Here is a 26583-nt window from a genome sequence, read left to right as displayed (position 1 = left end):
CCCTTGACATTCAGCGGCATTACCATCGCCGAATCCCCCACCATCAACATCCTGGGGGGTCACCATTGACCAGAAAGTTAACTGAACCAGCCACATAAATACTGTGGCAACAAGAGCAGGTCAGAGGCTAGAAAAATAGGAGCAGGAGTAGGCCATTCAGCCCTTCGAGCCTGCTCCACCATTCAATATGATCATGACTGATCCTCTATCTCAATACCATATTCCCATTCCCTCCCCATACCCCTTGATGCTAGGTATTCTGTGGCAAGTGTCTCACCTCCTGAATCCCCAAAGCCTTTCCACCATCTACAAGGCACGAGTAAGGAGTGTGATGGAATACTCTCCACTTGCCTGGATGAGTGCAGCTCCAACAACACTCAAGAAGCTCGACACCATCCAGGACAAAGCAGCCCACTTGATTGGCACCCCATCCACCACCTTAAACATTCACTCCCTCCACCACCGGCGTACCGTGGCTGCAGTATGTACCATCTACAAGATGCACTGTAGCAACTTGCCAAGGCTTCTTCAGCATCACCTCCCAAACCCGCGACCTCTACCACCTAGAAGGACAAGGGAGCAGGCGCATGGGAACACCACCACCTTCAAGTTCCCCTCCAAGTCACACACCATCCTGACTTAGAAGTATATCACCGATCCTTCATCGTCACTGGATCAAAATCCTGGAACTCCCTACCTAACAGCACTGTGGGAGTACCTTCACCACACGGACTGCAGCGGTTCAAGAAGGTGGCTCACCACCACCTTATCAAGGGCAATTAGGGATGGGCAATAAATGCTGGCCTTGCCAGCGACGCGCACATCCCATAAAAAACGAATATTAAAAAAAAAATCACAATCCAACCGCAACATACGGTAAGCCTCATTAAATTAACCAAAAAACAGCATTTAATATAGAATACATCCCACTTGGTGAGGGAGGCCATTCGGCCCATTGTACTTCATCCATTCAGAAAGACCCTGTACTCCCTATTGTAACCTCCAGTTGGTTCTTAAATAATTCCAGGGTTTTCACCTTTGCTGCTCCTTGTGTTGATCACTCTGTCTGAAGAGCCTCCTGAGATCGCTACTAAATTTGCCTTTTATTAGTTTGAACCTGTGACCCCTTGTCCTACTCTGGTAAATTAATTTAATGTAATCGCTCAACCATTGGTAGCCGTGCCTTCTGTTGCCTAGGCCCTAAGCTCTGGAATTCCCTGCCTAAACCTCTCTACCTCTCTTTCCTCCTTTAAGATGCTCCTTAAAACCTACCTCTTTGAGCAAACTTTTGGTCACCTGCCCTAATTTCTCCTTATGTGGCTCGGTGTCAAATTTTTTTTGTCTTATAATACTCCTGTGAAGCACCTTGGGACGTTTTACTACGTTAAAGGCGCTATATAAATACAGGTGGTTGTTGTTGCTGTAATGTACCTTTTCCATACCATCTATCTTATCCATCCCTAAGATCACCTCTTAAGAGTGAAGAGCCCAAGTTTCTCTATGTTTCCTCATACTTCTGATCTCTAAAGCTGAGAATCGCCATTGTGGCTCCTCTCTGCACCACATTCAACACTTGAATCTTCCCATGTATCTCGGTGACCTGAACTGGACCCAGTGCTCAAGGTGGGCCTGACCAGAACTGGACACAGTGCTCAAGGTGGGTCTGACCAGATCTAGACACAGTGTCAAGGTGGATCTGACCAGAACTGGACACAGTGTCAAGGTGGATCTGACCAGAACTGGACACAGTGTCAAGGTGGGTCTGACCAGAACTGGACACAGTGCTCAAGGTGGGTCTGACCAGAACTGGACACAGTGCTCAAAGTGGGTCTGACCAGAACTGGACACAGTGCTCAAGATGGGTCTGACCAGAACTGGACACAGTGCTCAAGGTGGGTCTGACCAGAACTGGACACAGTGCTCAAGGTGGATCTGACCAGAACTGGACACAGTGCTCAAGGTGGGTCTGACCAGAACTGGACACAGTGCTCAAGGTGGATCTGACCAGAACTGGACCCAGTGCTCAAGGTGGGTCTGACCAGAACTGGACACAGTGCTCAAGGTGGATCTGACCAGAACTGGACACAGTGCTCAAGGTGGGTCTGACCAGAACTGGACACAGTGCTCAAGGTGGGTCTGACCAGAACTGGACCCAGTGCTCAAGGTGGGTCTGACCAGAACTGGACACAGTGCTCAAGGTGGGTCTGACCAGAACTGGACCCAGTGCTCAAGGTGGATCTGACCAGAACTGGACACAGTGCTCAAGGTGGGTTAGTGAGTTGAAGCAGGGCTGACTAGATTCAGGCCGGGCTAGTTTCCTGCTGAAGGCAGCTGATAAGAAGGGTATCACTGAAAGTGCCACATTCCTAACTCTGTAATAACTGTGACACAGGTAACGCACCATCAGACAGTCTATCAACCTGTCAGTTGTATCCAAAGGGAATTTTATTCAAACTGAAACCATTGAAAGAATAGTCTCTTGTAGCCACTTGTGATGATTGTGCTGGGTGTGTTGTTTCAGGCGCCGGGTACCACATGGTGATTGTGAAGGAGCCTCACTGTAACATTGCTAAAATCACCAGTCTTGTGAAGAGCTATGTGCCCAGAGCAGTCCTGCAGACCAATATTGGTGCCGAACTCTCCTACATCCTCCCGAATGAAAGCACTGACAGGTATAGTATGGCAGAGGGAATCTCTCTGATCTGTGGGGACTGCACAGTCAGCCTCTGAGTGTATGCCAGGCAGAGGGAATCTCTCTGATCTGTGGGGACTGCACAGTCAGCCTCTGAGTGTATGCCAGGCGGGGGTACATAGACTCACCCCTATAACTGAGTGTGTGTGTATCAGTCTGCAGTGAGTGTGTAACAGGTAACAGGTCTCTGTGTGTGTGCATCAGTGAGTGTGTGTGTAACATATCTATTGGGCTGGATTTTTCCAACCTCGGCGGATCCAGGGCGGGTGACGTCCATGGCATGTGGGGACCCCGCATCTGTGTCGATTCCGGCCTCCAACAAGATATTCCGTTGATGGGGCTTGTTAAGCCTGCCCTACGAGGTTCTAGCCAATTAATAGGAAGTGGGTCTGGTGATGTCATTTGATGACACGTCATCAGCCAGTTTCCTTAAAGGGACCATGTCCACAATCATTTTGACAGTTGTGCTGTCAGTGTTCTGCAGCATTGAGATGCTGCAAACACTGACAGTCACTGCACAAAGGTGCATGGCTGTACCCAGGCTCTCCCATGCCTATGGAGGGAGACACAGCACGCAGGGAGGTTCTCTTCCTTTCCAATAGGCGGAGGAGACCTCCCTAGGAGACCAATGCACATTGCACAGGAGGACACAAGCAGGGATGTTGTTAGGAGGACCAGGCTGCAGTGGCGCAAACCTTTCAATGATCTCAGTAGATCACAAAACGTTACTGCTAAGCTACACTCAACCTCATCCTGCTGTGCCACTCATCACATCCCCATCACTCTGCCTTCCCTACCCTACTCCTGCACATCCTTACTCACACCAACTTACCTTGCACCTCCACCCATCCCTCTCTATCTACATTATCACTTCCCCATCTCACTAGCCACCCCTCACACTCATCCTCATCCTAGTCCAATCATACCAACTAACAACACACAAGAGTAGACAGTTGGGTGTTATCGCCAATGTTCATGTGAAGTTTCTGTGAATGTGTTGTCAAACATTGAAATCTTTATTTTCAACACTGTGCCTTCTTGGACAGATCTGTGTGCACCTTTGGAAGTGGCTTAGTGAGTTGCAATGAATGGTGAGATATAACGGTACCCCCCACCCCAATGGTGATAAGTGTGAAAGGAATGGCTTGAACATTGTAGGGATGCTTTATGGTGTTAGTGTGGGGTGGTGCCAACCTAGCGCATCATGTGGCAGCCAGGGTGTACAGCGTCAAGTGAAGTAAATCTGGCCATGGCGAGGCCATCCCTGGCGTCTCGGGCAGCAATGTGGCCGGGTGCTGATGCCCTGTGTCCTGTGTAGCATCAGGTGATTGCAGAGAAGGTTGGTGCTGTTGCTGGTGATGCTGGTGTCCCTGGTGCTGCTGGTGCTGGGGCTGATCGTGGTGGGATTCTGAGGACCAAGGTGAGATTTTTTCAAGGGCACCGATGCTGCAGGAATATATGGCAGCTGAAGTTGAGATGACAGAAGCGATCTGTCAGTGGTGAGAGAGGTTGCTCCAAGGAGGTGACACTGGATAGAAAGTTTGTTCCAAACACTTCAAACCTCCATAAAGCTGAAAAGTGTATTCCAAATCCTGAAGGCTCCAGCCTCTAAGATTGGAAATTGAACAGCTGTGAAATGGTAGCTTTTATACCACTTTTGCAGCTATCACCTATTCACAGCAATGGAGAATCATTGAGAACCCGACACACTTACCTGACGTGATCCCTGAGCGCCGGGAACCTCGTAAAAAAACATGGAAAAATCGTCAGGACCTGGTAAAATGCTGCTTAAATACCTTTAAGTAGCTTCTTAAGTATCTCAATTGCCTGACCCACCGCTTAGTGCCGGGTCTGCAAACCGCCGGCAGAGCCAGCACTTGGGAAATTAACAAGGAGGCGGGTTCAGAGCGGACTTCCGCCCCGCTGTCAATCTCTGCCTCCGAACCTGTCCTCTGATCACTGGCAAAATTCAGCCCATTGTGTGTGTAACAGGTCTCAGTGAGTGTATGTGTAAAACAGGCCCCAGTTAGTATATGTGTATCAGTCTCTGTGTGAGTGTGTGTGTGAGTGTGTAAAAAGGACCCCATGTTATGCAAATGACGATGACTGAGTTACAAAAGTTTGTTTGGCGCTTGGTAGCAGCAGTATGTTAATTTTACTAACACTCACCAGTACATCCCCTCACACCAACACTGGGATCAGATGCTGGTCCTAGAAGCGGTGGTGATTCTGTATATTTACACCTTTCCTGTCTGCAGGTTTGAAGGCCTTTTTTCAGAACTGGAAGAGAAGCAAAAGGCGCTGAGAATTGCCAGTTATGGAGCCTCCATCACTACCATGGAGGAGGTGTTCCTGAGGTGAGTGTGAGGTGTGGGAGTTTACAGCTGGGTTTTGCTGGTTCTGTTTCCCTGCCCGCCCCCCCCCCCAGCGGAGGAATTTCATGGGCACAGAGCTGGGGATGGGGGGAGGCAAGAAGTTTGACATCGGTTACCAGTCTGCTTTCTCAAGCCGCCTGGAGGCTGGCCCTGGCAGGGATCTCTCCTGCTTGTAATACATGGTACATTAATGAAGGAGGGCAAAAAAAAGCTGAAGCGCCACCACTGGCAGGAGGGTGTAACTACAACGTGACATGTTTACATAGGCAGTTTTCACTATAAATGTTTACATAGGAATTTATGATGGGGATATTAGAAAAATAAGGACAGAATGTGTTACTTTAAAACAGGGCCTGAATTGCTTCTGTGTGTCCCAGTCCAGCCTGTAACCTCGCTGCATCCGAACACTTGACTCTCATGGGGAATGCCACAATCACCGAGTACGATATAAATATATACTCTCTGCCTCACTACCTCTCTCCTCCTTTTAAGACGTTCCTTAAAACCTACCTCTTTGACCAAGGTTTTGATCATCTGCCCTAATATCTCTTTATGTGGCATGGTGTCAAATTTTGTTTGATAATCGCTCCTGTGAAGCGCCTTGAGACGTTTTGCTACGTTAAAGGCGATATATGAATAAAAGTTGTTGTGAGCAATGCAAAGGGAGAGCTTCTAGTAAGTTAGAAATAAAATAAAGGTTTAAAAATTGGAATGGTGAGAAGGAGGAATAAAGGGGTATGCATGCAGAAGGTTGTGATAGAAATTGTGTTTTATCTTTGCAGCCTAAGTTCAATATTGCAACAACTGTGGAGAAGCTGAAAAGAAACAAAACTGGTCAGCCCAAGGAGCTGGGTCTCTGGGCTCAAGGGGCTGGGTCTCTGGGCCCAAGGAGCTGGGTCTCTGGGCCCAAGGAGCTGGGTCTCTGGGCCCAAGGAGCTGGGTCTCTGGGCCCAAGGAGCTGGGTCTCTGGGCCCAAGGAGCTGGGTCTCTGGGCCCAAGGAGCTGGGTCTCTGGGCCCAAGGAGCTGGGTCTCTGGGCCCAAGGAGCTGGGTCTCTGGGCCCAAGGAGCTGGGTCTCTGGGCCCAAGGAGCTGGGTTTCTGGGCCCAAGGAGCTGGGCCTCTGGGCCCAAGGAGCTGGGTCTCTGGGCCCAAGGAGCTGGGTCTCTGGGCTCAAGGAGCTGGGCCTCTGGGCCCAAGGAGCTGGGTCTCTGGGCCCAAGGAGCTGGGTCTCTGGGCCCAAGGAGCTGGGACTCTGGGCCCAAGGAGCTGGGTCTCTGGGCTCAAGGAGCTGGGCCTCTGGGCCCAAGGAGCTGGGCCTCTGGGCCCAAGGAGCTGGGTCTCTGGGCCCAAGGAGCTGGGTCTCTGGGCCCAAGGAGCTGGGTCTCACCCGCCCCACCTGTCTCTCTCGCCCCACCCGTCTCTCTCGTCCCACCCGTCTCTCTCTCCCCCCCCCCCCCCCCCCCTTGGTGCCAGTCTCACTTTCTGATGATTTTCCAGCTCATGTTTTGGGTGGAGCTCGTTCTGATTCTGGTGCCGAGGTCTGTCTCCACTTTACTGTAACATCAATCATCAGTCGGTGCCTGTGGTCCTTTGCAGGGTCGGCAAGCTGGTGGGCTCCAGCGAGGACATTCAGGCCATCCAGCTGCCGGCACTCCAGTACCAGCACGAGCGCAGGATGAGTGACTGGTCATTCGGGGAGCAGACCAGCCTGACTAACCTGATGGACATTCCAGATAACAGTGACCTTCATCATCCCGCCGACAACTCTTCTGTCAAACTGAACACAGGGGTAAGTTCATAATCTGCGGGCACCTCTCAGAGTTAAAGGGACATTGAGGGTTCTGCATTTTTTTTAAAATTCCAAACTTTTATTTATTTGTTTTTAAGCACACAGCAGGATGGGCCCTTTAATGGTGTCTGCCATGGCTCAGTTGGTAGCAGCCTTGCCTCTGAGTCAGAAGGTTGTCAGTTCAAGTCCCACTCCAGACATTTGAGCACAAAATCTAGGCTGACACTCCAGTACTGAGGGAGTGCTGCACTGTCGGAGGGGCAGTACTGTGGGAGCGCTGCACTGTCGGAGGGGCAGTACTGTGGGAGCGCTGCACTGTCGGAGGGGCAGTACTGAGGGAGTGCTGCACTGTTGGAGGGGCAGTACTGAGGGAGTACTGCACTGTCGGAGGGGCAGTACTGTGGGAGCGCTGCACTGTCGGAGGGGCAGTACTGAGGGAGTGCTGCACTGTCGGAGGGGCAGTACTGAAGGAGTGCTGCACTGTTGGAGGGGCAGTACTGTGGGAGCGCTGCACTGTCGGAGGGGCAGTACTGAGGGAGTGCTGCACTGTCGGAGGGGCAGTACTGAAGGAGTGCTGCACTGTCGGAGGGGCAGTACTGTGGGAGCGCTGCACTGTCGGAGGGGCAGTACTGAGGGAGTGCTGCACTGTCGGAGGGGCAGTACTGTGGGAGCGCTGCACTGTCGGAGGGGCAGTACTGAAGGAGTGCTGCACTGTCGGAGGGGCAGTACTGAAGGAGTGCTGCACTGTCGGTGAGGGAGTGCTGCACTGTTGGAGGGGCAGTACTGAGGGAGTGCTGCACTGTGGGAGCGCTGCACTGTCGGAGGGGCAGTACTGAAGGAGTGCTGCACTGTCGGAGGGGCAGTACTGAGGGAGTGCTACACTGTCGGAGGGGCAGTACTGTGGGAGCGCTGCACTGTCGGAGGGGCAGTACTGAAGGAGTGCTGCACTGTCGGAGGGGCAGTACTGAAGGAGTGCTGCATTGTCGGAGGGGCAGTACTGAAGGAGTGCTGCACTGTCGGTGAGGGAGTGCTGCACTGTTGGAGGGCCAGTACTGAGGGAGTGCTGCACAGTCAGAGGGGGGAAGTGCTGAGGGAGTGCTGCAGTGTCAGAGAGGAAGTACTGAGGGAGTGCTGCACTGTCGGAGGGGCAGTACTGAGGGAGAGCTGCACTGTCGGAGGTGCCGTCTTTCGGATGAGATGTTAAACCAAGGCCCCGTCTGACCTCTTAGGTGGATGTAAAAAATCCCATGGCACTATTTCGAAGAAGAGCAGGGGAGTTATCCCTGGTGTCCTGGCCAATATTTATCCCTCAACCAACATCACTAAAACAGATTATGTGGGTCATTATCACATTGCTGTTTGTGGGAGCTTGCTGTGCGCAAATTAGCTGCCACATTTCCTACAATACAACAGTGACTACACTTCAAAAGTACCTCATTGGCTGCAAAGCCCTTTGGAATGTCCTGAGGTCATGAAAGGCACTTTATAAATGCAAGTCTTTCTTTAATGGGGGTGCTGGTGTTTCTTGTTGTGTTGGATTCTCTTGCTTTATAAAAGCCCTGATGTCTCCCCCTTCTCTTGTGCAGATCATCCTGTTTTTACAGCAGTTCTATGCCATGTTCATGAAGAGAGCAACATACAGCTGGCGGAACTGGAAGGTGTTCACGGCTCAGTTTATGATCCCGCTGATATTTGCCTGCTTTGCGTTGATTGTTGCCAAGTCATTTCCGGGACCCCAGGATTCACCTCCTCTAAATCTGACTCTACAGAAGTACGGGCCCACCATTGTTCCTTACTCAGTGAGCCTTGACTCCCGGAGCCTGACTAAAGACTTGGCCCAGGCATACGGAGACCTGCTGCAAGCACAGCTTGGCATCCCAAGGCGTATTGATGGTGAGGGTCCTCGCGGCTGACCCAACTCCTCTACTGATCTCTTTTCTTTAACTCCCTGCTCGAGTCTTCACCCTCACAGCCCTCCCGTTGGTTTTATAAGTCAGGGCTAACTCTACATTTGCGAGCAAACACTGCGGGGCCCTGATTCCGATCACTGCATGAGAGCCACACTGTTCCTCAGCCCCAGTGAGGCAGAGCCCCTGGTATTTGGGGCACCATCCAGTGATGCCTGTTCTCTACCCCTATTTTCAGGCCCACGCAAAATTCTACAGAATGTGAGGCAGACAATCCTTGTGCCCGCCTCGTTCCCCACGGTCATTACAGGAAGAGGCAGGACTAGTGGGATGACATCATTCACCAGATACCCCACAATTTTTGCCCAAGTTGTTCCAATGCTCGGAGTCGGTACCCTGCATGAGGCCGGCCCACGGGACTGAATCCGGAGGAAGCCTTCGGTCGGGGCTGGAAGAATAGCAAATTTAAAATCTGCACCTTCCTAAATAGGCAGCCCTCTTACACAAGGTCTCTTCCAATGGGCAGCCCTCTTACATAAGGTCCCCTCCAATGGGCAGCCCTCTTACATAAGGTCTCCTCCAATAGGCAGCCCTCTTACACAACGTATCCTCCAATGGGCAACCCTCTTACACAAGGTCTCCTCCAATGGGCAGCCCTCTTACACAAGGTCTCCAATGGGCAAGCCCTCTTACACAATGTATCCTCCAATGGGCAGCCCTCTTACACAAGGTCTCCTCCAATGGGCAGCCCTCTTACACAATGTCTCCGCCAATGGGCAGCCCTCTTACACAAGGTCTCCTCCAATGGGCAGCCCTCTTACACAAGGTCCCCTCCAATGGGCAGCCCTCTTACATAAGGTCTCCTCCAATGGGCAGCCCTCTTACACAATGTCTCCGCCAATGGGCAGCCCTCTTACACAAGGTCTCCTCCAATGGGCAGCCCTCTTACACAAGGTCTCCTCCAATGGGCAGCCCTCTTACACTAGGTGTCTCCCAATAGGCAGCCCTCTTGCACGAGGTCTCCTCTAATGGGCAGCCCTCTTACACAAGGTCTCCTCCAATGGGTAGCCCTCTTACACAAGGTCTCCTCCAATGGGCAGCCCTCTTACACAAGGTCCCCTCCAATGGGCAGCCCTCTTACATAAGGTCTCCTCCAATGGGCAGCCCTCTTACACAATGTCTCCGCCAATGGGCAGCCCTCTTACACAAGGTCTCCTCCAATGGGCAGCCCTCTTACACAAGGTCTCCTCCAATGGGCAGCCCTCTTACACTAGGTGTCTCCCAATAGGCAGCCCTCTTGCACGAGGTCTCCTCTAATGGGCAGCCCTCTTACACAAGGTCTCCTCCAATGGGCAGCCCTCTTACACAAGGTCTCTCCTCCAATGGGCAGCCCTCTTACACAAGGTCTCCTCCAATGGGCAGCCCTCTTACACTAGGTGTCTCCCAATAGGCAGCCCTCTTGCACGAGGTCTCCTCTAATGGGCAGCCCTCTTACACAAGGTCTCCTCCAATGGGTAGCCCTCTTATACAAGGTCTCCGCCAATAGGCAGCCCTCTTACACAAGGTCTCCGCCAATAGGCAGCCCTCTTACACTAGGTCTCCTCCAGCACATGTCTGCCCACAAATTCAAGGCAACTTGGGATATTTTTCTGTATAAATTAAAATTATTACTGTATCGGAAGGATGAACTTTGATGAGTTGAATTAACTTTGCTCATGTTTTTGGTTGTGGTGCATGATTCGCCCTTGGTCACTCTCGGTGTGGGGCTGTGTGGATTTGGTATTTATTGTGTGAATTCTGACAGACGTTTGTTGGCTCCTTTTATTCCAGGTGAAATTGTTGAGTTTTTGTTGAATACTTCAGTTAAGGAGGGAGCAAGCTTTAATGAACACTATTTAGTAGCTGCAGCTTTCCATGACACGATCGTAACTGGGACCAGGATACGGATCTTATTCAATAACTTGGGCTATCACACTTCTGCTACCTCCCTGATGTTAGTGGACAACGCCTTGTTCAAATTGCTGGTGGAGCCGACTGCTTCGATCAGTACCACCAATTTCCCACAGCCTCGCAATGTTACAGAGCAAGCATTGGACCAGCTGAATGAGTACGTGCTCAGCATTAACCTTCTGCTAGAACTGGTCCCCCCAATAATTCAGAGGGAGATGCACCATGTGGTGTACTCAACAATACAGACCAGTCACATCCCAGGTTTGAGCCCCTGATCTGTGCTGAGTCAGCCAGAGACGGCTGCAGAGACACCCTGGCCGAGAGCGGGAATAATCAGCCAGTCAGTGACTTGTGTTGTTGCAATTTTCTCCCCTGCTGTCTGACTGATTCTCGCTGGAGTACAGCTTCCACCAGTAAGGGTGAGCCGAAGCAGTGAGCACCAGTCGGCTGTTCGACAGCAGAAGGCATCACAGCCCAGCCTGATTCTGTCACAGACACTCCAGAAGGGCTGACTGTCTCTGCCTGTGTGTGTGTCTGTGTGTCTATCTGTGTCTGTATCTGTGTGTGTGACTATCTCTGTGTCTGTCTGTGTCCGTGTGTCAGTGTGTGTGTGCCTGTCTGTCAGTGTGTGTGTGTCCGTCTGTCAGTGTGTGTATCTGTGTCGGTGTGTGTGTGTCTGTCTGTCAGTTTGTGTGTGTATCTGTCTGTGTCTGTCAGTGTGTGTGTGTCTGTGTTAGTGTGTGTGTGTCTGCCAGTGTGTGTGTGTCTATCTGTGTCAGTGTGTGTCTGTCTGTGTCAGTCTGTGTGTGTGTCTGTGTCAGTGTGTGTGTGTGTCTGTCAGTGTGTGTCTGTGTAAGTGTGTGTGCCTGTGTCTGTCAGTGTGTCTGTGTCAGTGTGTGTGTCTGCCTGTGTCAGTGTGTGTGTCAGAGTGTGTGTGTGTCAGAGTGTGTGTGTGTCAGTGTGTGTACCTGTGTCGGTGTGTGTGCCTGTGTCAGTGTGTGTGTCTGTATCTGTCTGTGTGTGTGTCTGTCTGTGTCATAGGGGATTCAATTGTAAGGGGAATAGATAGGCGTTTCTGCGGCCGCAAACGAGGCTCCAGGATGGTGTGTTGCCTCCCTGGTGCAAGGGTCAAGGATGTCTCCGAGTGGCTGCAGAACATCTTGGAAGGGGAGGGTGAACAGCCAGTTGTCGTGGTGCATATAGGCACCAATGATATAGGTAAAAAGCGGGATGAGGTCCTAAAAGCGGAATATAGGGAGTTAGGAGATAAATGAAAAAACAGGACCTCAAAGGTAGTAATCTCAGGATTGCTACCAGTGCCACGTGCTAGTCAGAGTAGAAATAGAAGGATACTTCAGATGAATACGTGGCTAGAGGAATGGTGCCGGGGGAGGGATTCAAGTTCCTGGGACATTGGAACCGGTTCTGGGGGAGGTGGGACCAGTTCAAACCGGACGGTTTGCACCTGGGCAGGGCTGGAACTGATGTCCTAGGGGGAGTGTTTGCTAGTGCTGTGGGGGAGGGTTTAAACTAAAATGGCAGGGGGTTGGGAACCTGAGCAGGGAGACAGAGGAAAGGGAAACAAGGATAAAAGCAAAAGATAGGAAGGAGAAAAACAAAAGTGGCAGTCCGAGAAATCAACGATTTAAATCAAACATGGCCACAGTAACTAATAATTCTAATAGGTCCAAGAGCGTTAAAAAAACAAGCCTGAAGGCTTTGTGTCTTAATGCGAGGAGCATTTGTAATAAGGTGGATGAATTGGCTGCGCAAATAGAAGTAAATACAATTTGCTTGGGATTACGGAAACGTGGCTCAAGGAAGGCCAGGACTGGGAACTCAACATCCAGGGGTATTCGATATTCAGGAAAGATAGGCAAAAAGGAAAGGGAGGTGGGGTAGCATTACTGGTTAAAGAAGGGATTAACACAATTGTAATGAAGGATATTAGCTCTGATGAGGTGGAATCTGTATGGGTAGAATTGAGAAATACTAAGGGGAAAAAAACGTTAGTGTGAGTGGTTTATAGACCTCCAAACAGTAAGGCGGAGGTTGGGGATGGCATTAAAAGGGAAATTAAAGAAGCGTGCAATAAGGGCACAGCACTCATCATGGGTGACTTTAATCTACATATAGATTGGGCCAACCAAATTAGTAACAATACTGTGGAGGAGGAATTCCTGGAGTGTTTACGGGATGGTTTCCTGGACCAATATGTTGAGGAACCAACCAGAGATCAGGCCATCTTAGACTGGGTATTATGTAACGAGGAAGGATTAATTAGCAATCTTGTTGTACGAGGCCCCTTGGGTCGAAGTGATCATAATATGATCGAATTCTTCATTAAGATGGAGAATGAAGTAGTTGACTCAGAGACAAGGGTCCTCAATTTAAATAAAGGAAACTACGATGGTCTGAGGAGCGAGTTGGGTAGGATTGATTGGGGAATGGCACTCAAAGGGTTGACAGTGGATAGGCAATGGCAAACATTAAAAGACCGAATGGATGAACTACAGAATTTGTTCATCCCAGTTTGGCATAAAAATAAAACAAAAAAGGTGACCCAACCGTGGCTAACAAGGGAAATTAGGGATAGCATAAGGTCCAAGGAGAGGGCATATAAATTGGCCAGAAAAAGCAATAATCCTGAGGATTGGGAGCAGTTTAGGATTCAACAAAGGAGGACAAAGGGATTAATTAAGAAAGGGAAAATAGAATATGAGAGTAAGCTTGCAGGGAACATAAAAACTGACTGTAAAAGTTTTTATAGATATCTGAAGAGAAAAAGATTGGTGAAGTCAAGTGTAGGCCCCTTGCAGTCAGAATCAGGGGAATTTATAATGGGGAACAAAGAAATGGCAGACCAACTAAATACATATTTTGGTTCTGTCTTCACAAAGGAGGACACAAATAACCTCCCAGAGATGCCGGGGAACATAGGGTCTGATGAAAGGGTGGAACTGAAAGAAATCAGTATTTGTAGGGAAATGGTGTTAGGAAAATTGATGGGACTGAAGGCCGATAAATCCCCAGGGCCTGATAATCTACATCCCAGGGTACTTAAGGAAGTGGCCCTAGAAATAGTAGATGCATTGCTGGTCATCTTCCAGAACTCGATAGACTCTGGAACGGTACCCATAGATTGGCGGGTAGCTAATGTTACCCCACTATTCAAAAAAGGTGGTAGAGAAAAGGCGGGGAATTATAGACCGGTAAGCTTGACATCGGTAGTGGGGAAAATGCTAGAGTCCATTATAAAAGATGTAATAGCAGAGCACTTGGAAAGCAGTGACTGGATCGGACAAAGTCAACATGGATTTACAAAAGGTAAATCATGCTTGACTACTGGAATTTTTTGAGGATGTAACTGGTAAAATAGATGGGGGAGAACCAGTGGATGTGGTGTATTTGGACTTTCAGAAGGCTTTCGATAAGGTCCCGCATAAGAGATTAGCGTGCAAAATTAAGACACATGGGATTGGGGGCAAGGTATTGACTTGGATAGAGAACTGGTTGGCGGACAGAAAGCAAAGAGTTGGAATAAACGGGTCGTTTTCCGAGTGGCAGGCAGTGACTAGTGGGGTACCGCAAGGATCGGTCCTAGGACCCCAGCTGTTCACAATATATATTAATGATCTGGACGAGGGAATTGGATGTAATATCTCCAAATTTGCAGACGACACAAAGCTGGGTGGGAGGGTATGCTGTGAGGAGGATGTCGTGAAACTCCAGTACGATTTGGACAGGTTGGGTGATTGGGTAGAAACATGGCAAATGCACTATAATGTGGATAAATGTGAGGTTATCCACTTTGGTGGCAAAAATAGGAAGGCAGATTATTATTTGAATGGCAATAGATTGGGAGAAGGGGAAGTGCAAAGAGACCTGGGTGTTCTTGTGCACCAGTCGCTGAAGGTAAGCATGCAGGTGCAGCAGGTGGTTAAGAAGGCAAATGGTATGTTGGCCTTCGTAGCAAGAGGGTTCGAGTACAAGAACAAGGATGTCTTGCTGCAGTTGTACAGGGCCTTGGTGAGACCACACCTTGAGTATTGTGTGCAGTTTTGGTCGCCTTACCTGAGGAAGGACGTTCTTGCCATGGAAGGAGTGCAGCGAAGATTCACCAGGCTGATACCTGGGATGGCAGGAATGACGTACGAGGAGAGATTGTGTCGATTGGGCTTATACTCACTGGAGTTTAGAAGATTGAGAGGGGATCTCATCGAAACCTATAAAATTCTGTCAGGCCTGGACAGACTAGATGCAGGAAGGATGTTTCTGATGGCCGGGGAGTCCAGAACCAGGGGTCATAGTCTAAGGATAAGGGGTAAGCCATTTAGGACTGAAATGAGGAGGAATTTCTTCACCCAGAGAGTGGTGAACCTGTGGAATTCTCTGCCACAGAGGGCGGTGGAGGCCAGTTCATTAAGTATGTTCAAGAAAGAGTTAGATATATTTCTTAAGGCTAAAGGGATCAAGGGATATGGGGAGAAGGCAGGGACAGGGTACTGAGTTTGGATGATCAGCCATGATCTCATTGAATGGCGGAGCAGGCTCAAAGGGCCGAATGGCCTACTCCTGCTCCTATCTTCTATGTTTCTATGTCAGTGTGTGTGTGTCAGAGTGTGTGTGTCAGAGTGTGTGTGTGTGTCAGAGTGTGTGTGCGTGTGTCTGTATCTGTCAGTGTGTCTGTGTCAGTGTGTGTGTGTCAGTGTGTGTGTGTGTCTGTATCTGTGTGTGTGTGTCTGTGTCAGTGTGTGTGTGTCTGTGTCAGTGTGTCTGTGTCTCTGTGTCAGTGTGTGTGTGTCTGTGTGTGTGTCAGAGTGTGTGTGTGTCAGAGTGTGTGTGTGTGTCAGAGTGTGTGTGTGTGTGTCTGTCTGTGTGTGTCTGTCAGTGTGTGTGTCAGTGTGTGTGTCTGTCAGTGTGTCTGTGTCAGTGTGTGTGTCTGTCTGTGTGTGTGTCTGTCTGTGTGTGTCTGTCTATGTGTGTCTGTGTGTGTGTGTCTCTGTGTGTGTGTGTGTCAGTGTCAGCGTGTCTGTGTCAGTCTGTGCCTGTGTCAGTGTTTGTGTGTGTCTATCCGTGTGTGGGTCGGGGTGGAGGCAGGAACTCGGGCTGTGCCATGAACAGAGCCGGCAGTTAAATCAGTGCCTTGTGTGTCATGGTCAGTAATCCATACTTCCTGCACCACAACAGGCAGCCGAGGCTTGTGTGGATTTAACATCGGATTTAAGATTGTAATGTGGGCCTGAGTTCACACGCCCTGTGTGGGCTGGTGCCCTGATGTAACACCAGTTATTTAAATCGGCTTTAGATGAGGAAGTTTTAAAAAAGCCTGAACGTTACACACGTAACTGATAGTCGTGGACGGCGGGGGTGGCGTGAATGGGGTCGGCGGGCGGGTGTGAATGGGGACAGCGGGCACGAACGGGGACGGCGGGCGCGAACGGGGACAGCGGGCGCGAACGGGGTCGGCGGGCGGGTGCGAACGGGGGCGGCGGGCGGGCGTGAACGGGGACGGCGGGCGTGAACGGGGATGGCGGGTGTAAACGGGGTCGGCGGGCAGGTGTGAACTTGGACGGCGGGTGTGAACGGGGACGGCGAGTGTGAACGGGGTCAGCGGGCGAGTGTGAACATACACACACTGGGCACTGACTACGCTGGACAGTGCCCTGGGCATCTACAAGTTGGCACTGTGCCTGCGGAAAGCTCTGATCTTGCCCACAGATGAAGCTGGTTCCCCGTTTCCTGCAGGCTGTTGGTGTGTTGCCATCTTGGTTGGGAATGAGACCAGAGGATTAAAAGGGGACAATCGGAATGAGAGCCAGTGAGATTTGACTTCCATTTCTGATGGTGAGAGCCCCTCCTTTAATAGAAGGCCATGGTCCCATTCATCAGCTGCACTCCAAATGGGCCTAGCCCCCTCTATCCAACCGCATTGAACACCTGAGGGTATTGCTGTGGGGTTGAGAGAGATGAGTTTAGTCATTCCCTGCCGGTTTGGGGCTCGGGTCTCCCGCACTCCCACAGAGAGCTTTTCCCCGTCCAGCTGCGAATGTGGCACAGAGACGTCACTATCCCAAAACTGGAGCCAGTTCCCGAGTGAAGGCGTCTGTTGATCACTCAATAGTCTGTGGTTAATGGAGCCGAGAGTAATGCTTCTTTCAGAATGGAAATGAGTTACGGGAAGCCAGAGCTAGTAGGGTGTTGACTTGCTGATCGGTGGAGGTAGGGTTAGGGATAGCTGCTTGTTTGTGCACCAATTCACTTCATTCTTTTCATCTGCTTACAGAAGTCGGACAGGGTTTGCTTTGGCCTTCAACCTGATGTACGGCATGGCATTTCTGGCCAGCACCTTCTCCATGTTGTTGGTGTCTGAGAAAACCATAAAATCCAAGCACGTTCAGCTTGTCAGTGGTCTTCATATTGTGAACTTCTGGCTGTCTGCTCTCCTCTGGGATCTGATTAACTATTTGATCCCATGTGTTGCAATCCTGGTAAGAAACCGACTCCTGAGGCTGACTCATTCCTTGTGAGAAATAGAACATGAACTTCAACATCTTTCAAACTGATGACAGCGGACATATCTTGCAGAGAGTATAATTACTGAACATCCTGCAGGGAGACTGGCGGTGTGTGTCTCTGGGTAACTGTGTTGAGGGCAGGGGATGGGGGACAGATCCCGTCTACTCGAGGTCTGTCCTGAAAGAGCTTTTTCTGAAGATGTGGGGCCCAGTAATAGCCCTGTACCTGCCGTTTCTCTGCACCACTCCTCCAGTGCTGTGATATTTAAATGGGAACTCTCCCTCCCAGCTCCTGACCAAGCCAGGGTCCTGCTGCTGATTCAGAATCAGAGACAGCCCCACAGGGCAGGTACAGGGACAGCTGTAATTACAAGCTCCTTAAAATCCACCTCTTTGACCAAGTATTTGGTCACCCTCCTGATATCCCTACTCTGGCTCAGTGTCCATTGTCCTTGCATCTCTGGGGATGTTTCTCTACAGTGAAGGTGCTGTTTAATCGCGAGACGTTGTGTGTGTGTGTGTGTTGGATGTGTGTTCAGAGCCTGTAATTATTTTGTTGAATAATATTCTGCCTTTGTCCAGCAGTCGGAGCCACTCATGAGGTGGCCCCGATCCTCTGCAGAGCTCATGGCTCTGACACTGAAGCACTATGTTGTCTGACCTGTGCTGTTCTGGGTACACCTGATCTTTGCTGTGAAACCAGAGGGGGAGGTGAATGCACAGTGTGATCCCGGCCTGATGTCATCTGAAAGTAACGGGAGGAGAGCCGGAGATAAATAACCTCTTTGTGATTTGATTGCAGGTGATGTTCCAGATCGTTGACCTGCAACCTTTCACTGCACAGGAGCATCTCGGAGATGTGCTGGTACTTCTACTCACCTATGGCTGGTCCATCATTCCCCTCATGTACCTCTTCCACTACCTCTTCTCTATGACTGCCACAGCTTACACCAGGATCACCATAACCAACATTCTGACTGGCACTGCCACCTTCATGGCCACCGCCATCATGAACATCCCAGGTACTTGGGAGTAAGGGACTCAGAGATGGGAGTTTAGGGGCTGAGAATTCCATTACACTGCTTCGAGTCACTGTTTGTAAGGTCTTGGTGTCTGAATTTTGCAATTCGACAGTGAGAGCTTTGTCACAGTGTACTGCATTGCTGTTGTGTTGCATTGCATTGGTGCTCTTGTGGCGTGCTGCATTGGTGCTGTGATGCATTGCATCGGTGTGCTGTCACCGAGCCCTGCATTTGGTGCTGAAGCAGTGATGTGCATTGGTCTGAGCACCAGGACATGCATTGGTGCTGTAATGCCATTGGTGCTGTGTTTTATTGCATTGGCCCTGTGATGCCTTTTGTTGGTGCAGTGTTGCAGAATGCCAAAATCCAGTTGTCTCCCCGGATTTTGCATAGGCTGAGGTCCAGATCTTGGTGGTAGAGTTTGGCAGGGAAGAGTCGCCAGGGACCACTTGAGCCTCATTATAACCAACTCAGGAGGATCATTGACAACTTAGTGACGTGGAGGAGGGAGGAAGAGCAGACCAGCTGGCTGCCCTCAGACAGGAGAGAGCTCGATTTAGGGGAGGGAATAAAGGAAAATTATTTCATAAGAAATAGGAGCAGGAGTAAGCCATTCTGCCCCTCGAGCCTGCCCCACAATTCAATAAGATCGTGGCTGATCTGATCTTGGCCTCAACGCCACTTTCCTGTCCGCTCCCCATAACCCTTGACTCCCCTGTTGCTCAAATATATGTCTATCTCAGCCTTGAATATATTCAATGACTCCGCCTCCACAGCTCTCTGGGGTAGAGAATTCCAAAGATTCATGACCCTCTGAGAGAAGAAATTCCTCCTCATCTCCGTCTTAAATGAGCGACCCCTTATTCTGAAACTTTGCCCCCTAGTTCTAGATTCCCCCACGAGGGGAAACATCCTCCCTGCATCTACCCTGTCAAGCCCCCTCAGAATCTTATATGTTTCAATAAGATCACCTCTCATTCTTCTAAACTCCAATGAGTATAGGCCCAACCTGCTCAACCTTGCTTCATAAGACAACCCCTTCATCCCAGGAATCAATCTAGTGAACCTTCTCTGAACTGCCTCCAATGCAAGTATATCCCTCCATAAATAAGGAGACCAAAACAGCACGCAGTACTCTAGGTGTGGTCTCACCAATGCCCTGTACAGTTGTAGCAAAACTTCCTTACTTTTATACTCCATCCCCCTTGCAATATAGGCCAACATTCCATTTGCCTTCCTAATTACTTGCTGTACCTGCATGCTAACTTTTTGTGTTTCATGTACGAGGACCCCCGGATCCCTCTACCACAGCATTATGTAGTCTCTCTCCATTTAAATAATTTGCTTTTTTATTTTTCCTACCAAAGTGGATAACCTCACATTTTCCCACATTATACTCCATCTGCCAAATTTTTGCCCACTCACTTAACCTATCTATATCCCTTTGCAGATTCTTTGTGTCCTCCTCAGAACTTACTTTCCCACCTATCTTTGCATCATCAGCAAATTTGGCTACAGTACACTTGGTCCCTTCATCCAAGTCATTAATATAGATTGGAAATAGTTGAGGCCCCAGTACTGATCCCTGTGGCACCCCACGAGTTACAGTTTGCCAACCAGAAAATTACCCATTTATCCCGACTCTCTGTTTTCTGTTAGTTAGCCAACCCTCTATCCCATGCTAATATATTACCCCCAACCCCGTGAGCTCTTATCTTGTGCAGTAACCTTTTATGTGGCACCTTATCGAATGACCTCTGGAAACCCAAATACACTACATCTACTGGTTCCCCTTTATCCACCCTGCTCGTTACATCCTCAAAAAACTCTAGTAAATTTGTCAAACACGATTTCCCTTTCATAAAACATGTTGACTCTGCTTGATTGTATTATGATTTTCTAAATGTCCTGCTATTACTTCCTTAATAATGGATTCCAGCATTTTCCCAATGTTAGGCTAACTGGCCTATAGTTTCCTGCTTTTTGCCTCCCTCCTTTCTTGAATAGGGGCGTTCCATTTGCGGTTTTCCAATCCGCTGATACCTCTCCAGAATCCAGGACATTTTGGTAGATTACAACCAATGCATCCACTATCTCTGCAGCCACTTTTAAGACCCTAGGATGTAGGCCATCAGGTCCAGGGGACTTGTCGGCCTTTAGTTCCATTAGTTTGCCGAGTACTTTTTCTCTAGTTATAGTCATTGTTTTAAGCACCTCCCTCCTTATAGCCCCTTGATTATCAATTATTATTGGGATGCTTTTAGTGTCTTCTACCGTGAAGACCGATACAAAATACTTGTTCAAAGTCTCTGCCATTTCCCTGTTTCCCATTATTAATTCCCCAGTCCCATCCTCTAAGGGACCAATGTTTACTTTAGCTACTCTCTTTTCTTTTATATACCTGTAGAAGCTCTTACTGTCTGTTTTTATATTTTTTGCTTGTTTACTTTCGTAATCTATCTTCTCCCTCTATTTTTTTAGTCATCCTTTGCTGGTTTCTAAAAATTTCCCAATCCTCTGGCCTACCACTAATTTTCGCAACATTGTATGCCTTTTCTTTCAATTTGATACCATCCTTAACTTCCTTAGTTAGCCACGAATGGTTCATCCTTCTCGTAGAGTCTTTCTTTCTCACTGGAATAAACCTTTGCTGAGAGTTATGAAATATCTCCTTAAATGTCTGCCACTGCTTATCTACCGTCTTACCCGTTAATCTATTTTCCCAGTCCACTTTAGCCAACTCTGTCTTCATACCTTTGTAATTGCCTTTATTTAAGTTTAGGACACTAGTTTCAGACCCAAGTTTCTCACCCTCAAACTGAATTTGAAATTCTATCATGCTATGATCACTCTTCCCTTGAGGATCCTTTACTATGAGGTCATTAATTAATCCTGTCTCATTACACATTACCAGATCTAAAATAGCCTGCTCCCTGGTTGGTTCCACAACATATTGTTCTAAGAAACCATCCCGAATACATTCTATGAACTCGTCCTCAAGGCTACCCTTGCCAATTTGATTTGTCCAATCTATATGAAGATTAAAATCGCCCATGATTATCACAGTACAGGAAACTTTGGTTTATCTGGAGGTTAACTGTCCGGAATGCTCGGGCCACCGGCAAAAATCAGGAGCCGTTTAGTTAGGTTTTTTTTCTTTTCATTGCTTTTTTTTCACCAGTCAAGCTCTGCAAGGTCTCGCTGAAGCTGTTGCTAAGCTACAGAGACGCTTGCAAGGTACAGCCGACTGTTTAGAAGTTTGTTGCCAGATACGGAGCTCAAAATCTCCGTATGTTTCAACATTAGCGCTGGTTTGTCCGGCAGTTTTGATGGGACGGCAACAGCTCAGTCCCGTCGGTGCCGGATAGCACAAAGTTTCCTGTACCTTTCTTACAAGCCCCTATTATTTCTTGATTTATACTCTGTCCTACAGTGTAGCTACTGTTAGGGGGCCTATAGACTACTCCCACCAGTGATTTCTTTCCCTTACTCCTTCTTAACTCCACCCAAACTGATTCTACATCCTGATCTTCTGAGCCAATATCATTTCTCACCACTGCACTGATCTCATCCTTTTTTAACAGAGCTACCCCACCTCCTTTTCCTTTCTGCCTATCCTTCTGAAATGTCAAATACCCCTGACTATTCAGTTCCCAGCCTTGGTCATCTTGCAACCACGTCTCTGTAATGGCTATCAGATCATACCCATTTATTTCTATTTGTGCCGTCATCTCATCTATCTTGTTACGAATGCTGCGTGCATTCAGATAAAGAGCTTGTAATTTTTTTTTTTATATCATTTTTCCCTACTCTGACCCTATTTGCTGGTGCACACTTATGTTCGTACGCTCTGTCTCCTCCTGTCACACTCTGGTTATCATTACCCCGCACTATTGCCTTCTCCTTTCTCTTTGACTTTCTAAGTTCCCCTTCACCTGAACCCTCCCCCCAACTAATTCGTTTGAAGCCCTATCTACCGTCCTAGTTATTCGATTCGCCAGGACACTGGTCCCAGCATGGTTCAAATGGGAATAACGTATCACCCTGATTCCTGAAGCAGTTTTATCCTTCCAATTCCAGAACCTTTCTGTGGAATCTCAGACTGCTGACCTCGAGATACTCAGGTCCTGAGAAACCTCCAACTCCCTTCAGTACTGTTCAGTTCCAGTGCTTCCTCCCTGCCTTGAGTGACTCCTGCCCCTAGTGGGGGGAGGGGATGGTGGGGGTCCTGAACAATAAACTGAGAAATAAACTGAGAAATGCAGTTAGCTGAGTTTCATTATGTTTAACGGTTTCTCCCCACAGAGCTTGGTCTGACAGACCTGGCAAAGATTCTGGACGCGGTGTTCCTCGTTTTACCCAATTACTGCCTGGGACAGGCCCTGAATGACTTTTATCAGAACTACCAATTGATCGAGGTGTGCACCATTAGCCCAGTTGCTGAATTTCTGTGCAAGGCATTCAGTGAGTATGCCCTCCAATCTCAAACACTTTTACACACATGGGGGTCAATTTTAACTCGGGTGCGGGGAATTGTCGGGTTCCCCAAATTTAGTGTTTCCCACACGAATCTAAATGGGTCTGTGAGATTGATGCAATTTTAACTCAATTGGCCAATTGATTTCCAATGTGTGGGAAGCCTTGGCAATTGAGTATTTCCAGTCAGAAAGTCACAGAATATGACGACATCATTGCTGCTGCTTTTAAGGCCCACAGCAAGCCTTGCTTCTTCTGCAGGCTTCCAAACTTTACCATTAAGATGGCACAGGAGCCTGCAGGAGCAACGGCCAGCGGGAGGGCAAGAGCTGCCCCAAAATTTGATGAGGCTTCACTCCAGGCATTGCTGGATGGTGCTAGGGCCCACAGGGAGGTCCTGTTCCCTTCTTCAGGGAGGAAGAGGCCTCCCAGTCAGACCAAGGCTGTGTGGCTACAGGTGGCTGGGGAAGTCAACTCCTTAGGGCTCACATGGCACACCTGGATGCAGTGCAGGAAAAGATTCCATGACCTTCATCACACTGGAAAAGTAAGTACTGTATGAAGTTTCCATCACCCTCAATCTGATCCCCATTGCCTTTCCTCACCAGCACTCAGCTTTAGCAATCTCTTCCTCCACATCCCACTTGACACTCACATCCATGCACCCTTACCCATTCCCTCTCTCTCTATGCTCACATTCACCTAACTATTCGACCATGCAGCCCTCACACTCCCTCTCACTCTGATGCTTTGAACACAACTGACAACACACAGGGAGGGCCCTTTGACTTGCAACCTCACTCCATCTTTGTCTCCTTCTAAGTATCTATGCTATGCAATCTCTGCACTCACTCCTTCATTCTCACTCAACCTCCACTTGTCTCCCTCATTGCAGGAAAAGAGAGCTCACAACAGGAGAGAGCGAGCGAGGACAGGAGGAGAACCGCCCTCATTAGCCCAGCTCACCCCCTGGGAGGAAGCCGTCCTGGAGATTGTCGGGGCTGACAGAGATGCGGAAGTTGGGGAAGGACAGACAGGTGCATCCCCGCAAGCTGGTGACAGAATAGTTTTCCATCTCTCACATTGGCATTGCATGAGTCGCTGATAATGATTCTGAAGCTACATCATATGGACTTATGATCATCTGCAAAATGCAATGTGCATGTAACCTTGGCATCACATCTCTAACTTTTTCCTTGACTCCCCCACAGGACCATCGAGAGCCCCCGTCCCCAGTGTGTAGGAGGAAGAGCCTGAGATGCCAGACTCCTCAGAGGAATCTGCAACCTCAGCGTTAGCAGAAATAAGTGCACCCAGCACCAGTGCAAACACTCACACCTCAGTGGGACCTTCGGGACATAGAGTAGAGTTGTCACCTGGTGTATCACAGCTCACAAGTGAGCATCAGCAGATTGTGGAGACAGGGACAGTAGTGGAGAGTCCTCGTCGGAGGGCATAGGACTCTGCCAGCTCAGCTCAGCTGCATGTCGACCCTCTGCCTCTGGGTCCATCCGTAAGATCAGAGGTGATGGAACTCCATGCACAGATGCAGGCGTCACTGGCAGGTTTTGTCTCCATGGTCGCTGCGAGTGTGGAGCAAATGGAGGAGTCCATAGCGAACATGAGCAGAGCCTTTGTGGAGTCAGTGGCGCATGAACACATCAACACGGAAAGGATGGCTACCTACGTGGAAATGATTGCTGCCTCCGTGGTAAAGCTGGCTACCGTAGAGGAGAGGGTGGCTACGGTAGAGGAGAGGAGGGCTACGGTAGAGGAGAGGAGGGCTACGGCCATGGAGGAGGTTAGTTGCCAGGGTATAGAAAACATGGTGAGTGTTCAGAATGGTGAGTGTTCAGAATAGAATGACATCTCTTGAGGAGCGATGGGCATCTATTAAACAGAGAAACCAGACCTTCATGGAAGTCCTTCTGAGTAGGACTGCCATTGCAGATACAGGTCCCCATGGCCCCCCTGATGTGCAGCAAGCTGCTCTCAAGCCACTTGCAGGCACTGAGAGGGGCCTGACCCATGAGAGGGAGGTTGGTGGCAGACCTCAAGGAAGTGGGGGCTCCTCTCCAAGCGCTCACTCCATGCCACTGCAGAGCCCCGCCGGAGTCCACACCCAACTGAGATAGACGTCTCAACTCCTGCACAGCCACAGGAGCAGCAGACTGCTGACGAGCCCTCACAGGCTCGCCACCCCAGAGGATGCCCGCCAAAGGTGTCGAGACAGGAGCAGCAGGAAAGTGAGCAAGGGGCCTCCACATGTGCTGAAGCCACAGGGGAACCACTACGTAGGAGCACGCGTAAAAGGAAAATAAAGCACAAGTAGTAACAAGGGTAGTCACTTGGGTGAAATGTTGTGTATTTTGTCAAAATGCCATCAGTTTGTTTTGCATAAAAATTCTGATGGCAACTGCTGCAGTTCTGGCGTGTGTCATTTCGCGAATGGGGCTTTCACATTGAGGGCTTAGGATTACTTGCAGTTGTCAGAATGCTGGTCAAATCTGGTCAGGATGAGTGCGTTCCTTGCATCCCGGGCAGCAATGTTCTCACGTAATGCTGCCGCTGGTTGATGGGCCTCCTCCTCCTCCTCCTCCACCATCATCTCCATCTCCATCATCATGTGGCTGTAGATGTAGCGCTCCTCAGCTTCGTTGGCTGGCCTCCTCAATGGCGTCATTAACCAAGTCCTCAAGGGATAGCCCTTGTCTCCAAGCAGCCATCTGTGAGGTTGGACTCAATAGCAGAGGCACACTAGACTGGCACAGTATGAAGGAGTCATGGCAATTGCCAGGGTACTTAGCACAAACATGCAAAATCTCCTTCTTGTGGTCACATACCAGCTGAACGTTAAGGGAGTGGAAGCCCTTGCAGTCGACAAAAATACCTGGATTGCGAGGGGGTGCCCTAAGGGCCACATGTGTGCAGTCAATGACGCCCTGCACCCTTGGAAAGTCTGCCAGATGAGCTAATCCAACCGCTCGTGCTGTCACATTTGCGCGATCCCTGGTGAAATGGATGTGATTGTGCGCGAGGGCAAAGAGGGCATCGGTTACCTGCTTGATGCAAGTGTGTGCGGCCGACTGGGAGATGCCGCTGATGTCTGCTGATGATCCCTGGAATGAGCCTGAGGCAAAAAAGTTGAGTGCGGTGGTGACTTTGATGGCTACTGGTAAGGAGTGTCCACCTGGTCCTCTGGGCAGCAGGTCTTGCTGTATCACTGCGCAGATGTCAGTCACTACCTGTCGCGAAAGTCGGAGCCGCCTTTGGCACTGCTGCTCAGTCATGTTGAGGTAGCTGACCCTGTGCCTGTAGACCCTGTTTGGGGGGTATCTCCTGCGCCGACGGGCTTCCATGCACTGGCCCCTTCTGGCCTGTGCTGCCTCAGGTGGGTGAGCAGCAGCCTGTCGCTCCTGCTGCTGCTGCTGTTGCTGGGGCTGCTGTTGTTCCTGGTTCTGCTGCTGCCACGCCTGGTGCTGGAGGTCCTCTAATGCCAAGAAGGGAAGGAAAAAAAGGCCTCCCATGCTTCTGGTAGATGCCTCAGTTGAGGAAGCGCTGAGTGAGGGTGGCGCGAGGGGTTTCACAGGAGGTCACACTGGAGAAGTGTGTGAGGCTCCAACCTTCCACAGGTGTGGTTAAGCCTGGTAAAAGTTGCCCCAGGCCTGAGACAACAAAGTCCTGCCACCTGCAAATGATGACTGATCAAATCTCCTCTTTAATGGTTGACCTGCAGCTGATAGTCAGCAAGCCAATAGTGCTCATGCCAGGTTTCACAGGCGTGATCCCCACCAGGTGTGTTTTACGTGGGAAAAGGGTTAAAAATGCAAGGGCCTGTTAAAATGGGATTATAA

The 26583-nt window shown here is 49.6% G+C and overlaps 1 protein-coding gene across 1 annotated transcript in view; it reads left to right on the top strand.

Annotated features, from left to right (window-relative positions):
• abca3b (ATP-binding cassette, sub-family A (ABC1), member 3b) overlaps nucleotides 1–26583 on the top strand; it is a 97435-nt gene that overhangs the window by 36042 nt on the left and 34810 nt on the right. The window contains exons 7-14 of the mRNA XM_085999952.1: nucleotides 2522–2672; nucleotides 4951–5049; nucleotides 6664–6856; nucleotides 8443–8749; nucleotides 10594–10870; nucleotides 17000–17204; nucleotides 18034–18253; nucleotides 22559–22717. Coding sequence (XP_085856078.1) covers nucleotides 2522–2672; nucleotides 4951–5049; nucleotides 6664–6856; nucleotides 8443–8749; nucleotides 10594–10870; nucleotides 17000–17204; nucleotides 18034–18253; nucleotides 22559–22717 — 1611 coding nt within the window. The remainder of the gene's footprint in view (nucleotides 1–2521; nucleotides 2673–4950; nucleotides 5050–6663; nucleotides 6857–8442; nucleotides 8750–10593; nucleotides 10871–16999; nucleotides 17205–18033; nucleotides 18254–22558; nucleotides 22718–26583) is intronic.

Source organism: Somniosus microcephalus, chromosome 11 (genome assembly GCF_052327205.1).
Source record: "Somniosus microcephalus isolate GS21.2 chromosome 11, FLI_Smic_1.0, whole genome shotgun sequence".
Lineage (NCBI taxonomy): Eukaryota > Metazoa > Chordata > Chondrichthyes > Squaliformes > Somniosidae > Somniosus > Somniosus microcephalus.
The sequence above is the reverse complement of the archived record's forward strand: the minus strand, read 5'-3'. Positions and strand labels throughout refer to the sequence as shown.